Below are 14,835 nucleotides of genomic sequence, written 5' to 3'. Positions count from 1 at the left end.
AAATTGTGATGGTCTGGTGCATGTAGCCAGATGATAAGAAACACTTCCTCATGCACTTAGTTTGCTTTCCCTCTGTAGCGAGCTCACAAAGAACTGTGACTCCTACGCAGCGTTTACTGTGGCTTGCGTGTACCGTTACAGCCGTCCTTTACACAGCAAGTAGTTTTAATTGATTTGTGCGGATCAGCTTTGTATTTGTTCCCAACCTGAAGTGTGCGCTCTCGGTCCAGGCCCATCTCACACATGGCTATCAGCACCTGCTCATTGATGAGCTCCGTGTCTCTCTCCGTCTTCACCTGCTCACACTCTGCTATCAACTGGAAAAAAGAGAAGACAAATTCCATTGAGGTTTTTTTTTTTTTGTTCACAGTTCAAGGCACCTAATCCATAAAAATGTACTTAAAGAAGTAGTTTGAGATTGCGACATAGATTTCAGATGGTTACTGTGAAGAACTATGAGAAAGTCGGGAAGAAATAGTATGGCGTTTTTTTTGGCATACAAGCAAATTCATTAAGCATAATCGAAATGAACCTTAACCCGTTTTATTAAAAGAAGTTAAGAAGTTAGTTATACATCTGATTTTCAACATATAAACGTATCAGTAACTAATTCAACCTGACCATCTCTAATATCAAATTATTTGGCAAGACATTTTTTTTTTTTTTTTCTAACACATTCAGTAGAAAATGCAGATCGGAGATGAGTCATCTTTGCAAGAATGACACAAACACAAAGACACTAAATAATCCAATTTTACACGATTTTCAAAAAATACCATGTGCAGTCAAAGAGAAACCCACGACCTCAGAGCAAGGTGAAAAATGAGTCCGATTTGATTTGCTTCATGAGCCATGATCATATAATGTCCCTATAGATATCCACTGCTGAACACTTGTAGCGGGGGCTCACCCTGTCGAAGTCTGGGTCTGGGTCTCCTAGTCTCATCCACTTGTTCTTACAGATCTGCTCCATGGTCAACCGCCTGCTGGGCTCAAGCACTAACATGTGTCTGATCAAGTACTCACAGTCTGCAATAAAACACAACCATACATGAAATGACACCATTTGAAACATCAAATAAATTAAAGCAACTTGACTGTTTGAAAACATGCAAAATGACACCGAAGATTACCCGTTTGTAATTTGTGTGGTTTATAGAGAAAAGAGGGGGGGAAATCTAACTTTTCTTGTTTTTGGTATTTTTGTTTTATGTTCAAGAAGTGGATGTATGTGGAATGAAATCCTACCTGTAGACATGAAGAAGGGGATGCGGAATTTGCCACTGAGAACACGTGCCCGCAAATTTTGTAGAGTGCTGCCGTCGAAAGGCAGGGCGCCGCACACCAACACATATAACACCACCCCTAAGCTCTATAGATAGAAAAGACAGCGGGAAACAAACCATGAGTTCATCATTTTTTAATAGACTTGGACAAACAATTACTGCTATAATAAATAAATAAATAGACAAGATAGCTGAAATTGTATACTTTATCTTAAGACAGAATACTTTCAAGACGACACATTCATTGAGACTATTTGTTGTTGTCTTTAAAGGTGGGGTAGGTAATTTTGGAGAAACCAGCTGGAGTGCGCTAGAATTTGAAAATACACAGCCGGAAAAAAATCTGCCACTTCCTTACAGAGCCCCTCCTCCAACACACACGAACGCGCACATGACCAATGAGGGCACGAGAGAAGTTTGTGCACAGATGGAAGGCTGACAGGCAGGTAGGCTATCCATTGGTCGTGCTTTTTACAGTACTACGGCTTCCACAGATGACATTTTTTTAATGGATTTTTTGTCAAAGCACTTCAGATATTCATTGCTATCGGGATGTTAAGAGCATTCCATGGAATATAACAAAAAGTGTATCTCGAGCCGGTTTCTCAAACTTACCCACCCCACCTTTAACCCCATTAACTACACCATGCAGCTCAATAGGGCCTCCGACATACCTAAAAGCCTACTCACCCATATATCTACTTTGGGTCCGTCGTACTCCTTGCCCTCAAAGAGTTCTGGTGCAGCGTAGGGAGGGCTGCCGCACCACGTCTTCAACAGCTGTCCTCGAGAAAACAGGTTACTGAAGCCAAAATCTGAGAGGGGGAGAGGAGAGGTAGGTTCATTCAATCAGACCGCTTTGCCCGACCGAGTTAATGCAATCAAGTCGAGAAATGTCTCCAGAAGCACATGTTGATACTTGCCAATGCCCAAACAAACAAGACAGCTTAAGACACCTGAATTAATTTTCTCACTCATACATTTTGAAGTGCAAACACACACACACACACCTGCGATTTTGATGTTGAGGTTGTGGTCCAGCAGGAGATTCTCTGCCTTCAGGTCTCTGTGGACGATGCTGCGGCAGTGGCAGAAATGGACAGCTGCCACAATCTGTTTGAACTTTTTCCTGGCGTCTTTTTCAGCCATACGCCCATGAGCCACAAGATGGTCTGTACACGCAAAGAGTGTACAGTTTAGAGACTTTGGTACTTATCTTTGAATATACAAGAAGTAAAGAATGTGATTCTGTTTTGGCCAAATAAATTACAACATTGGATCATCAAGGAGAAATGTAGAAGGGATTTCATTTGTATTACTTAAGAAAGCTGAGAAATAGGACATAGCATAAGTGTTACAGAAAGGCATACGACTACAAATTAAGGAAGGTAATATTGGCAAAACATAAAAACAAGCGTTTAGTGAAATAAACAAAACAGCAATACAAGAATGGAGAAGCATTGCCAACGTACAAATGTCAAAGGTAAACCTTCTTATTACGAAAATGTTTAACTGGATTTAGATTTTCACTGGGTAAACTTGCAAGACAATTTAAAGACCTTGAAGTCCTGTAAGACATTTTTGAAAAGTCCGTTTTTAAAATCTACATAATCTGTGTTATGACATGGTAAAAATGATATAAGAAACCAACAAAGCAGAGGGAAAGGGGAGGATGAGGACAATCTAGATCAAGGTAAGTATGGGGAACTCCCTTACCGAAAATCTCTCCACCGCTAGCGTACTCTGTTACCAGATAGATCATCCTCTCCGTCTCCATCACCTAGAGATATAAACAAATGATAACAACCAGGACCCACAGACCCTGACAGGGATGGGCGGTTTCACCCATGACACAACACAATGAGTAAGCACAGTTTGCCATACACTGGGGAAGATTTAAATGGAAAAAAGCTGCCTTTTAACTCAGTGCAGTTTTCAGTTTGTGTATCTGAGGATTTTAACATCACATTTTGAGTGACTTGATTATGTTTTAACTGCCAGGGGCCGTTTCAGACGAGATGCCATAAAAGACAGGCTTGTAACAAGTTTATTCGGTGTAAATGTGAAAAATCATGTTCACAGCTTAAACATAGAAACAGTTTTTTTTTTCTTCTAGCTTTATTTTATATTTTAATACAAATAAATCGCTGGAATTGCCAACAACTTGATAAAGTTAACCCATAAAAAGTGGTTGGTTACTTCAGATCGTGCTAAATCAACACAATGCATTTGTGTCCTTTTCCTATTGGACCATGGTTCTCAGGTGTAACATGTGAGCCGAGTGCATGATCGCCTCTGTGGGTGAGTGTGGCTGTGTACCTGGTAGAGGCGGATGATGTGGGGGTGCTTCAGCAACTTCATGATTTGCACCTCTCTGAAAATCTTTTTCAGGTTCTCATCGTCCAGCTGGGTCTTATCCACTATTTTTATAGCCACCTGGAGACAGAGAGACAAGAAAAGGGATGCAGGGAGAGACAGGGATGAATGATGAGAGAAGGACAGAGGGGGAAGTGGTGAAGAGAGATGGAGAGATAAAGGAGGAAACAGTGAGGGGAAGAGGTAGTATGGAAGTAAAAAGAGAGTGGAAGAGAGGTGGGAGACAAAACAAGAAAGATGTCGATCAGCTCTTGTGTTTTCAAAATAGAGGCAATACAACTTAATCCATTCACGTCAGACAGCGATTATGGGGGATTGGTCGCAGTGCCCTTGCAATATTGCTATGATGACATAATCATAGAAGGGCAATGTGCCAAGAAAATAACCACTAAAAAGAGCTGAAGGGTGAGCCAGACAGACTCAATTTAACATGACAACGCTTATGCCAGTAACTAACATGTAAAAACATAGAAACAGAGTTAAAAACGCAAGATGTTACGAGCAGATAATGACAATTCTTAAGATGATGAAACTGTGTTGTAACCAATGTGCTTGTTTGGGTAACCTGACCTGAACCCTGACCTTGAACTGCGAGCACGTCTGTTGCATAACAGCCGATCCCCGCACAATGGCTCCGGCAGGGTGGACAGTGATGCTGTGCGACAGGAGCTTTGCGCTGCCACTTAGGAATGGGTAGATGACTTTAATGACTCAATCAAGCAAAGCTAATGGGACGGCCCCAAAACACATCTTTGTCCAAAAATAGACGAGCGGGTACAGTGCGAGGCCGTGTGAAAACATGTTAACACACACACACACAGACACAAAAAGCACCACATCTTTCCAATTATGCCACCCTGAGCTTTCCCTTTCCTGATAACAGGCATGAAGAAGGTCAACTGAAGCCCGACAAGGGGTGACTTCCTGTTGCAGGCAGGAAAGGGATGTGAAGGAGAGCAAAGAGGGGCCTCCTGGGATAGCACAACACCACATCTTACAGTGGCATTGATCCAGATCAGAACGTGTGTGTGTGTAGCTTCCCTTCAAGGGCATTGTACAATTGGAGAACACATGTCTTATGGTAGTTTCATGGTCGTATTCATTAAAAAATATATAGTACTCCATCATGCAGGTTTCCATATCATTTTAATGGACTATTGGCCAGCCTTATGAAGTGATTAACCCACCAACCCTTAAAAAAATATATATATTTGACGAATTGGTAAAACAAGTCATACATGAAGTCCCTGACCATCACAAAAAATACAGAAGAATTAGGGATTTGCCATGTGTGTTTAAGCATGTATCTGATTGGAATGTGTGTTTATGTGGTATTTTAAGCTCTCGGAATCTAATCTTGGCTTTGGCAGTCATCCAGTTTTGTTGATGTAATAACGCCCCTCTGTATCTTCTGGAGGGTACAACAGGACATCTGGATCACACACTTTGACACCCAAATGTAGTCTGCCACCTGCACACACTGCTCATTTTAAGGACAATTGTACAGAAGCTAATGCAATGTCTTGATTCAAATACTTTCCTTAGTACACTGCCATGTCGTACACTGACAACTTGCAACGTGAGATTTGTAACCCTCTAAAGAACTACAAATGTTGTCACCAAGCTAGAGGAATGGAGATGCTAAGTGGTAAGCTGTTTTCCACCAACAACCATGTGACCAGTGTACATCTCAAAGGTTGGGTTTCCAGCTTTAGCTCCAGCCAAGGTACAGTAAATATGTTGTGACTGAGAGCTTGTACTTGAGCAGCCTCAGGGTGTTCGGTCCGCTTCCATGACTCTGGAATTTTCCATCAAAAAGATCTGGGTACACACGTACACACACTCACACTCCTGAGAGGCCGGCAGCAATCAGATGAAGTGTCACATAGCCCCAAAGATCACAAGACAGTGACCTCAACACAGCACCATCTCAGAGCAGCTGGTGGGCAGCGGAGGAGTCTGCACACTTTACTGTACCGACACAACTCACACTCAGTTCTTGCTTCACAGCACAAAATGATCATTTCCAATAAAATATCTACTTCATACGAACTACTCGATATTTAAAGTAAAAAGTCAATATACATTCACACTATTTCTGTATAGAAATACTCTTTTACTAGTAGTCCTTCATTCTAAATTTACTTTTGTACGATTACAAAAGATTAAAAAAAAAAAAACATAGGATACCAAGTACTATAGTGCCGTAAAAGTATTATTTCTGCTCAATTTCAGATCCATTTCAGAATAAAACAATTTATTTTGGTATTGTATTACACAAATATATCAAAGAAATATATTACATAAATGTAATGTGTTCCATTACATTAATGTTGCAGCTGGCAGGGAAGGGGCTTTTTTATTTTTAATTGACTGTAATTTTACAAAGAAACCTATAAAGCTTTAAACCTCACTTAAGGTAGTCAAGTGGCACATTTTTTCTCACGCCCCGCCTGATGTGTAGGCTACTGGTCAGATCACCTGTTTTGAGAACTTTAACACATGAAAAACAACAGCTTGTTGTTAGGAGTTTATACAAATATGTCCTCCTGTTGAACCAAATATAAGAAAGCACTGGCTGGCCAAGATACACAGTGCTGCCACAACACATGTACTGACCAGAGCAACAATGTATTTGTGAGAAAATGTAATTGCGCTACACACGTGCCCCCTATAAGGACGTGTGTGATAGGGAAGTCGGTACCACTTTACAATAAGACTACCCTTATAAAGGAATTAGGTTGTAAACACTATTAATCATTAAGAACCATTTATAAACCAGTTCTCTAACATACGTCAACACAGGCTCACTATTTGGCAAGATGACTAAGCCTTATATTGGCTACTTACGAGAATCAACTCAGTGAACAACCAAGGATGCTGGCTGATGAAGAAGACGAAGTAAGCCAAGTAGCCAATACAAGGCTTAGCAGTACAGATAAATGTGGGCTTACGATTTGGCAAGCAACCACTCAAAGTTGCCCCGTTTCTCTCATGTCTTAAAAGCTTATTACATTACATGTCATTTGTTAAGACGCTTTTATCCACAGGAACACTTTGGGGTGAAGTGTCTTGCCCAGGGACACAACGACATGCTGACTGCAGTGGGACTCGAACTTGCTACCCCCCCCCCCCCCGATTCATTATTCTTAATTTATAAAGTGTTCACAACATAATTAATAAATGAAAAACAAACTATTCGTAAACCCTTTATAAGGGTAGTCTTTTTGTAAAGTGGTACCGGGAAATCTTATTGTCACCAAAGAGTTAAATAGTGTAAAAAAACATGATGCTAATTTCCAACTGTTTACATAGCAAACATCTGGCTTTTTCAATTTACGACTGAACCTAAGCCATTTGCTCGAGCACATAACATTCCCATGATTCTTGTTAGCAATCTTTCTCTCTGAAAAATAAATGTTTACATCTACTAAAATAACTATCACTCTAGTGGCCAAATTCACAAGATTGGAATTCTTTGATACATTTCTGACTGACTCCGGTCGAACCGGCAATTAGTAGAGGATAATGAAGTCTATTTCAAATTAACATCTTATTTAGAGCACCCTGCACTGATAAAGAAGGTTATTTAAAGAGTTTTAATGAAAACGCTATAATGTCTAAAACTATACAGCATTAAAGTTAAAGATGTTATACATGATGTTCACAAAGAATTTTACAAATAAAGTATTTAGAGGTCCATGACTCAGCTATAATGAAGGAAAACAAATAACTGGGTCTATGCGGTAACGTCTACAGTGGGAAGCTGTGCATTTTGCATGACCATGCGTGTTCCCTCACCTATTACGTCTGAGGTTAACCTTCATCAACAAGTGACACAGATTACAACACCTGTAATGCCCAGGCTTAAACCGCCTCATCATGGAGATGTGTGTTGGGGCGAGCTGCTTACGCTACCAGAGCTAAAGCTAAGCTACAATGAAGCTTCCCCCTGAGTAATGTAGCGAGCTAAGCTGCAGCAAAATGACAAAAGAAGTGTAACTGCAAAGCTTTTCTTTTTTTAAATTGAACCAATATAACTTCAAGTCAATGCTGATAATAAAAAACACATTATATAATATACATCATGAAATCAAACAAATCATCATTGATTGATTCATTGTTTATTTAGGTATCAATGAATACTTCATTTTTAACAGCAATGCAAAATCATTCACTGTACGGCAAATAAATTATTTCAACATACTTCATTTCCCTGAAGAAACTGACATATTCAATTAAGTATTATAGCGCATGAGCACTTCAAAAGAAAAACACTACCGGTTGACTGCACGGTCCACATTCCCCTCTTGACAGTGATGGTTGATTGGTGTTTACAAAGAGGAACCCAGCCCAACTCGTTTTGCAGTATAAACATATCCGCATACGGGTCAGTGTTTCCCACACAAACTTTTCTTATTGGTCTGATAAAACCATACCATCCATGTTCAAATAACTATTGGTGGCATGACTAACTACGGGACAACGGGGGGGGGGGGTGTGACCTCTCGACACGCTGCTGCTAGGGATGTTCCGATCACCTTTTTTTGCTCCCGATTCCGATCATTTGATTTTGACAATCTGCCGACACCGATTTTTCCCGATTCGATCTTTATGCAATGCATTTAGAGAGAAAAAAGGTAACAGATAACGGCTGGTCATCCAACGCGATGAATTCAGCTATCTTGGCTGTTATTGTGTTGGCCTTTTCACTGTTCTGGGGCAGTTTCTCTTTCCTTTTTAAAAGTCTCTGAAAGTGTCGGTTGTTTCAGTGCCTTTACCTGAGTGGCCGCTGTGTACTCGTCGTGTTGTTGTTGGTGTTTGTTTCTCAGGTGGTGTATTAGATTGGTTGTGTTGAACGTAGCTCTGTTCTTTCCACCACGTGGAACCTCCGCCTTGCAAACATTGCATCTGGCTGTTACACTGCCTTCGCTTTCAATTTTATAATACTTCCAAACTCCTGACATTTTCTCTGTCCCGACTCCGGAGTCACCAGCTGAACGTAGCCTCTCGTTAGCTTACTGCTACTGTTAGACACTGCGCCCACTCTGTTGCCAGATTTGAGAGAAATAAGCAACCCGGTCTGAAAACAAGCCCAAAAGAAGCAACACATACATGATGTTGTGTAATTTTAAACCAAAACCTCAGGATGACTTTAAGACGTGAACATGGTCATTTTTGTTTTGTAACATTAAAAAAAATATATATATTTTATAAAGAAAAAAAAAAAAGAATTCCCGATCCCCGATTTTTTTCTCCCGATTCCGATCTTTTGAAAATCACGTGATCGGCTTCGATCCCCGATCACGTGATCGGATCGGGACATCTCTAGCTGCTGCCCCCTGTTCAACCGAGACTGGATCACGGGATAGGAGATGGACTGCTGTAAGTGATGCATGCCATGGCGGCACCCAGGATGTTTTTACTGTAACATCCTGGCTGCTGCTTTTTATTTTGTTATCTTGCAAGTCATTTGAGATAAGTAGACGACAAATGTAAAATATTAATCCTTTTTAATTGTTGTGCTGCCCATAGTGGTACAGTATGTTTCAATCGAAGATACTAGGGAAGTGCACGGACATCTCGTTTTTTTTTTAGTATAGAAATGTTAAATAAAAAATAGAACAGATAGAAATAGAAATAGAACATAGCTATGCCTCTTAATATCCATAAATGTCAGTGATTTATTTTTGCTGCATGAGTCAATAACAAACCAGTCTGGGTATTTAATCCCCTAGCAGTTTCAATTGATTCTCCGGAAAATGTACCATATATCACAATGTATAATGTTGCATATACCTTAATAGAGGATTCTATCGATATTACCAACTCTCAGTACACAGGCCAGTAATGAACACCATGGTGGAAGTAGCAGCATCGAGCAAAGACCTTAGCTCTTGTCCATCACAGCTGTGGTTTCTAGTTGGAGGAATAGGAACCGGCAGAGCTACAACCTTCTTCACTAATCAATCAACTCAATGTCAAACCCAAAGCACACCTGACTAATTTGGTTCCATCCAGCTTACAGTGACATAAAACACAGCATAATGATGTAATTAAAACACGCTTTTTTCATGACATACAATGAGCTCAACCAATTGCAAGCCATTTCCATTCAGAAGTGGTGGTTGAGGGCTGGAACCACCATCATCTCTATGGAAACCAGTAGGACTTCAATGGAGCGACCTTTCTCCAACTAGGAGCCTTGGCAACTCACAGTCGTCTCTGACAACAAGCAGCTCTGTGGATGATGATGACACAAAGTTGTGATTTTAAAGTGCCACAGTGTGTGCTGCCATGTACTTGTTAGTATGTGGCATGCAGAAACACACACACTGCTGGCATCAGTCTGGGGCAGAAACAGGAACGGGATAGGATCGTACTGATGAAGCATACACCGTCCTCTCTCATGTCATGTACCGGAGGACACACACAGTCTGAGCTGTGTTCGTTTGAAGCCGACTGGCTGCAGATAAACACTACTTAGAATGCAGCAGGATATGACCAGAGGGCAAGGAGATAAGTCAAGAAGAAAAAGAAAAACAGGCTTTGTCACATTTGAATGTGTGTCTTTGAGAAACAGAGAGGGGATGCCTCATTTTAGAGAGCTGTGCGCGAGTGACTAAGGGAGTGAGTGGAATAGTTACACAGTACATTAGGCATGTTACCTAACGTTACCTTCCTACCTTCCTGCATGGCCTCTTCCTCCTGCTCATCCTTCCCTTGCATTTGAAACACTAGAGAGCAAAGGGGAGAAGACAGGAAAAAGAGGAAAGGGAAAAAGCGGCTTCCCCACAGACAGACAGGTCAGGCCATGTCGCATCGTGCCATCTTTTGCCAATACCACTCGCCTTGCTGAGGGCACAACAAAACAGAGGGCTTTTTCTAAGTGTCTTTGATCCTCAGTCAGGTCATACAAGGGCACTGACCAAACCTCAATACCTCAATCTATTTCACACAAGTTTGCACATACGCAAACATTGCACTTTCGGAGGGGAATTCAACTGTGACTATTGCCCACAGGAAAAGATTGTTAATAAAATAACAATGCAAGTATGATACATTGTTATTTTAACACTGAAGACAAAAAGCAGGGCTGAGTGACAATGAGACAACTACGTGACGAACAATACATCACATGCAAATATTCATCGTATTGATGGAGCCTATTATGACAGAATAAAGCTTCGAAATGTACTGGTGACTGCTTAATGTAGACTAGACGAGACAAGATCACAGGGTATTTTATTTCATATTATGTGGAAATAAATCCTTCTCAGTTTTAGCACGCATTCAGATTAATTCAGGAATCTTTAAATAAAACTTCAGGTTCTGGTGATATAAAATGTTATGCTTAGACATTCAACAAATGAATCTCAAATGATTAGTCAGTAGTAAAATATGTTTGTTCATTTCTGCCCTGCAGCCGAGTATTGCTACAAAAATCTGCAACAATAGACCTGTGCTTGTGTCGCCATCACTGAATATTAGCACTGAGCAAAGTTGTATTACACATGACTAATAACCATTTATGTTATATCACATCCAGAGTATTGATCAAACATTTAATTGAGAAACCAATATAGTGTGCAGAGAGAAACAGAATGCCATTCAATAGCCAATGGTGGCCTAGAATGGATGCAAACAAGCCATCTGTAATGGAATGTGGCCAGGATGTGAAATATAATTTCAAGTCAAGTGCATTGAAACAAAAGGCCACTACAGACCTGATAAATAGCCTAACAAATAGTGGTGAAGGGTGAACAGTTCTATATCTTCAGTCAACTAGAAAATAATACTTCTAAACATATGCTTTCAACAAGCTTTATGTGATACCTACTACACAACATGTGTACACAATGAACATTCTTAAACATGCTTTCAAGGTCATTTTATCATGACTTCGAATGGTGGACATGAACAACACTGGCTTTGACCAATTTGCATCAAAGAATGGGCACAGACTTGAATACAAATAGTGTTGATGTGTACTATGCAAGCCACATTTGAAACATGTTTTACAGTTTATTTAGTTCATAGTGTAACCAAGAAAACTTCAAGTGTTTGTCTTTGTACGAGTGTATCAATCAAAATGTTTTGACTTCTATCTCACTATCTGGCCTTTGTCTGGAAGAGATTAACTTTCACTATTACAGCATCCACATGCAGCTTACTCGCCAACCACCATCGAAAGTGTGTTGTGTGACTGTCTGTGTTAACAAACGTATACATAAATTAGCAAATAATATAAATAATCATGTCCACTGCTGTGTGACACTGCAGGATATCATCAGCCCTATCTAACGATGGAGAGAGTTGTTAGGCTACCTTTGACTTGTCAGCATTTCTCATTGGATCATTATAAAACCTAGGCCATAAAACAAGGCTCCGAGGAACATTTTATCTGATGACTGATCATCATATCGATATTCTTCATGGTATCCACAGGCATCTAAAATTACACAATCCTCCAATATTCATGAGCAACTGGCGTGCTGGTTGGTGAAAAACCATAATCTGACTGCTCTGTCTGTGATCCCCATTAATAGTCTACAAACAAGGACTCTCTTTCATTCTTTCTGTACGTGTTCCACTGTCATTGTGTCCTCTGCCCATCTCTCACACTCAGTCAGACACAGACACACACACATCCAGGCAAGCATAAACAGGCTTACACATAAGAAAAGCGTCACAAACAGCTCATCAATCGTTCACCCTATAACACAGCTACTGTCTTTGTATAGCTTTAATGACAAACAGAAAACACTGTGCTCACACCTACAAGTCTGTAAATTACATTACAGTCATATCAACACAGCTACAGTCCTTCAGATACATATCCTGCAGCATTGAAATAAAACACTACCCTGACCCAAGGGTATTTTGGCTTCATGAAACTAACTGGAAGGTTATCTGAGATGTGGAGCAAAACACACAAATGACTGTCTGCCTGTCTGTGTGTGTATGTCAACAAGGGCATAGAGGTAAAGCTGCACACTTGTGGGCTTGTGACACACATACACATAATGTTGCAGGAGTACTTTGTAAGCTTAGGCTCAGCCACCCCTCGTTTGTTTTGTGTTTAACCAAGTATCCATTGTAGGAGAATTGCATATTGATCACAATCTTCATATCATCTTCTCATGTCACTACCCTAAACATATGGGCATAAGTAGAACAGATGTATGTCTGATTCTGCGGTTGTCAAATGCACTTTATTACACCATCATGCAGGCCAAGAAGACATAGATGTTATCTAAAGTGTTAAGAGACGACATACAGGAAAATAGAGCCTTTAAACATTGAGGAACTTAATCCAAATGGTCAACAGAAAAGATAAACACTACTTAGTTAAGCAACTTCTTCCACTTGTAAGGTCCCACATTTCCCCTATCTAGAATACAAGTCCAAATATAATGTTAACAGTCCCTTTTAAAAGCATGGGTACAATTTAACACTTGGGTTTAATGATCAGGCTTATACAATTGTAGCACTAGACCGACTTGGGGAAAACCTCAATGTAACCCACCTACTCATTAATGATAGTGCTTTGCGTGAATATAACTTGTTGATAATAGAGTCTGCAATTGAATTCGTCAATCATCCAGTATACTGCTAACAGTCGCCCACTTTATGCAAAAGCATCTACGTGCACTCAAAGTGTGTGGTGGCAGTTTTCAAACCACTAATTTTTCCATGTCAATGTTTTCTTGTCCGAAAGGCCTCATAAAATGGCATCCAGTTAGTTATTGGGATATCTTAATAACACACAAAGTGGTGCACAAACTGGTTTAATTACACCGTGAAATAACGGTTGTATTATTAAGTTGTAAGAAAAGCGAAATGATAAAAGCGAATTGTAAAACTTAAACAGCTACAGTGTCTGCATCTGCTATTGCTTGAAACAGTTGAGTGGTACTTTTACGTTGAATTTCGTGAAGAGTCATAATACTTGAGAAACTACGTCTTTGAACTTTAGCAGCTCTTTACTTTAGTTATCTAGGAGGATCAAGCTAACTTTTAAACGTGTGTGTTGGCAAGCCTTAAATATATCTGCATCTAGCCAAACAGCTAATTAGCTAGTAAGCTAAGCTAGCTCCTAACGTAGAGTCGGAACATTTCTGTCTCCTCTTCTCATCTTCGTCAATACCCTTCTCTCCGTCCTCTACACATACATTAACCCCAGGCCTTTTGAGCTTTACGTAAAACACACTACTACCTAATATATATAAAACGAGATGTATCCTATGCTAATTGCGCTTGTGTCCAGTAGTTAGAAGTGATGCCCCGTGTCGGATGGACCCCCCCAACAAGCAGCGGTGTCACCAAAGCTGTGTCTCCAGAGCCTGAAGGCCCCAGCGTCATCCCGACTACATGGTCGAAAAGACCGAAAATGAAATAATGACAACGCGTATATGTTCCTAGATAAAGCTCGGACATCAATGTTCTTACCTTTGCTTTGGTAATTATGTGTGTGGCTAGTTTAACAACCGCGAAATTTCCCTTGCCGATGGTCCGCTCGATTTCGTAGTGGCCCACTCGGGCTGGGGGGGGCCTGGTGGCCGAAGTGTGGCCGGGATTGGTGATGCACCCGGGGGCCGTGCTGGTGCGACCGGAGTGGCTGATACCGGAGGGTGGCTGGGCTCGGTTCTGGGAGCCCATGCCTGCGTGGGTCGGTCGGGCAGAGTGCGTAATCCCGGCCGCAGCGGACCCAGCAGCACCTCCGCTTGACACGGCCGCCATCTTCTCGCCTCTCTGCGGGAACAACAAGCAGCCTTGCGCAGCGCGCATCACGGGCACGCCCCCGCCCTGCGTCATTTTACGTGAAACGCTCCTCCGCAGCGCCCTCTCTAGGTTGTAACCGTGGCAACGATCAGCGTAACAAATGACTTCATCCACAGCAACGTATTGTGGTTGCCTTGGCGACAAAGAAGTGCGCATTATCACTCTGGTTCCCATGATTCAGTGATTCTTTGCAAACTGCTGCACTGTGTATGGTGATCAGTAAGGCTTTAAAGTACTACAGCACTCTAACGTTGAAATGACAGATACACATAATAAGGTTCAGGAAAACAGACATCATGAATATTTCTAGAAATTAATAGTTCTTCACACGTTCAAGCAGTTTGACAGACAAATTATGGCCATTCAGTGTTCGTGAACAACCTGCTAT

The 14,835-nt window shown here is 40.9% G+C and overlaps 1 protein-coding gene across 2 annotated transcripts in view; it reads right to left on the bottom strand.

Annotated features, from left to right (window-relative positions):
* The window catches only part of sik3 (SIK family kinase 3), a 34,008-nt gene extending 19,561 nt beyond the window's left edge, over window positions 1–14,447 (bottom strand). The window contains exons 1-8 of one of the 2 annotated variants that reach the window (XM_034096692.2): window positions 14,115–14,447; window positions 3,606–3,722; window positions 3,003–3,066; window positions 2,297–2,458; window positions 1,977–2,101; window positions 1,249–1,372; window positions 911–1,029; window positions 207–317 (exon numbers count right to left, since the gene is read on the bottom strand). In XM_034096692.2, coding sequence (XP_033952583.1) covers window positions 207–317; window positions 911–1,029; window positions 1,249–1,372; window positions 1,977–2,101; window positions 2,297–2,458; window positions 3,003–3,066; window positions 3,606–3,722; window positions 14,115–14,405 — 1,113 coding nt within the window. In that variant the 5' untranslated portion in view covers window positions 14,406–14,447. The remainder of the gene's footprint in view (window positions 1–206; window positions 318–910; window positions 1,030–1,248; window positions 1,373–1,976; window positions 2,102–2,296; window positions 2,459–3,002; window positions 3,067–3,605; window positions 3,723–14,114) is intronic. The other variant, XM_034096693.2, reaches the window with a different exon arrangement.
* Between the last annotated feature and the right edge of the window lie 388 nt (window positions 14,448–14,835).

Source organism: Pseudochaenichthys georgianus, chromosome 13 (genome assembly GCF_902827115.2).
Source record: "Pseudochaenichthys georgianus chromosome 13, fPseGeo1.2, whole genome shotgun sequence".
NCBI classification, from domain to species: domain Eukaryota; kingdom Metazoa; phylum Chordata; class Actinopteri; order Perciformes; family Channichthyidae; genus Pseudochaenichthys; species Pseudochaenichthys georgianus.
This window is presented reverse-complemented; position numbering and strand designations above follow the sequence as displayed.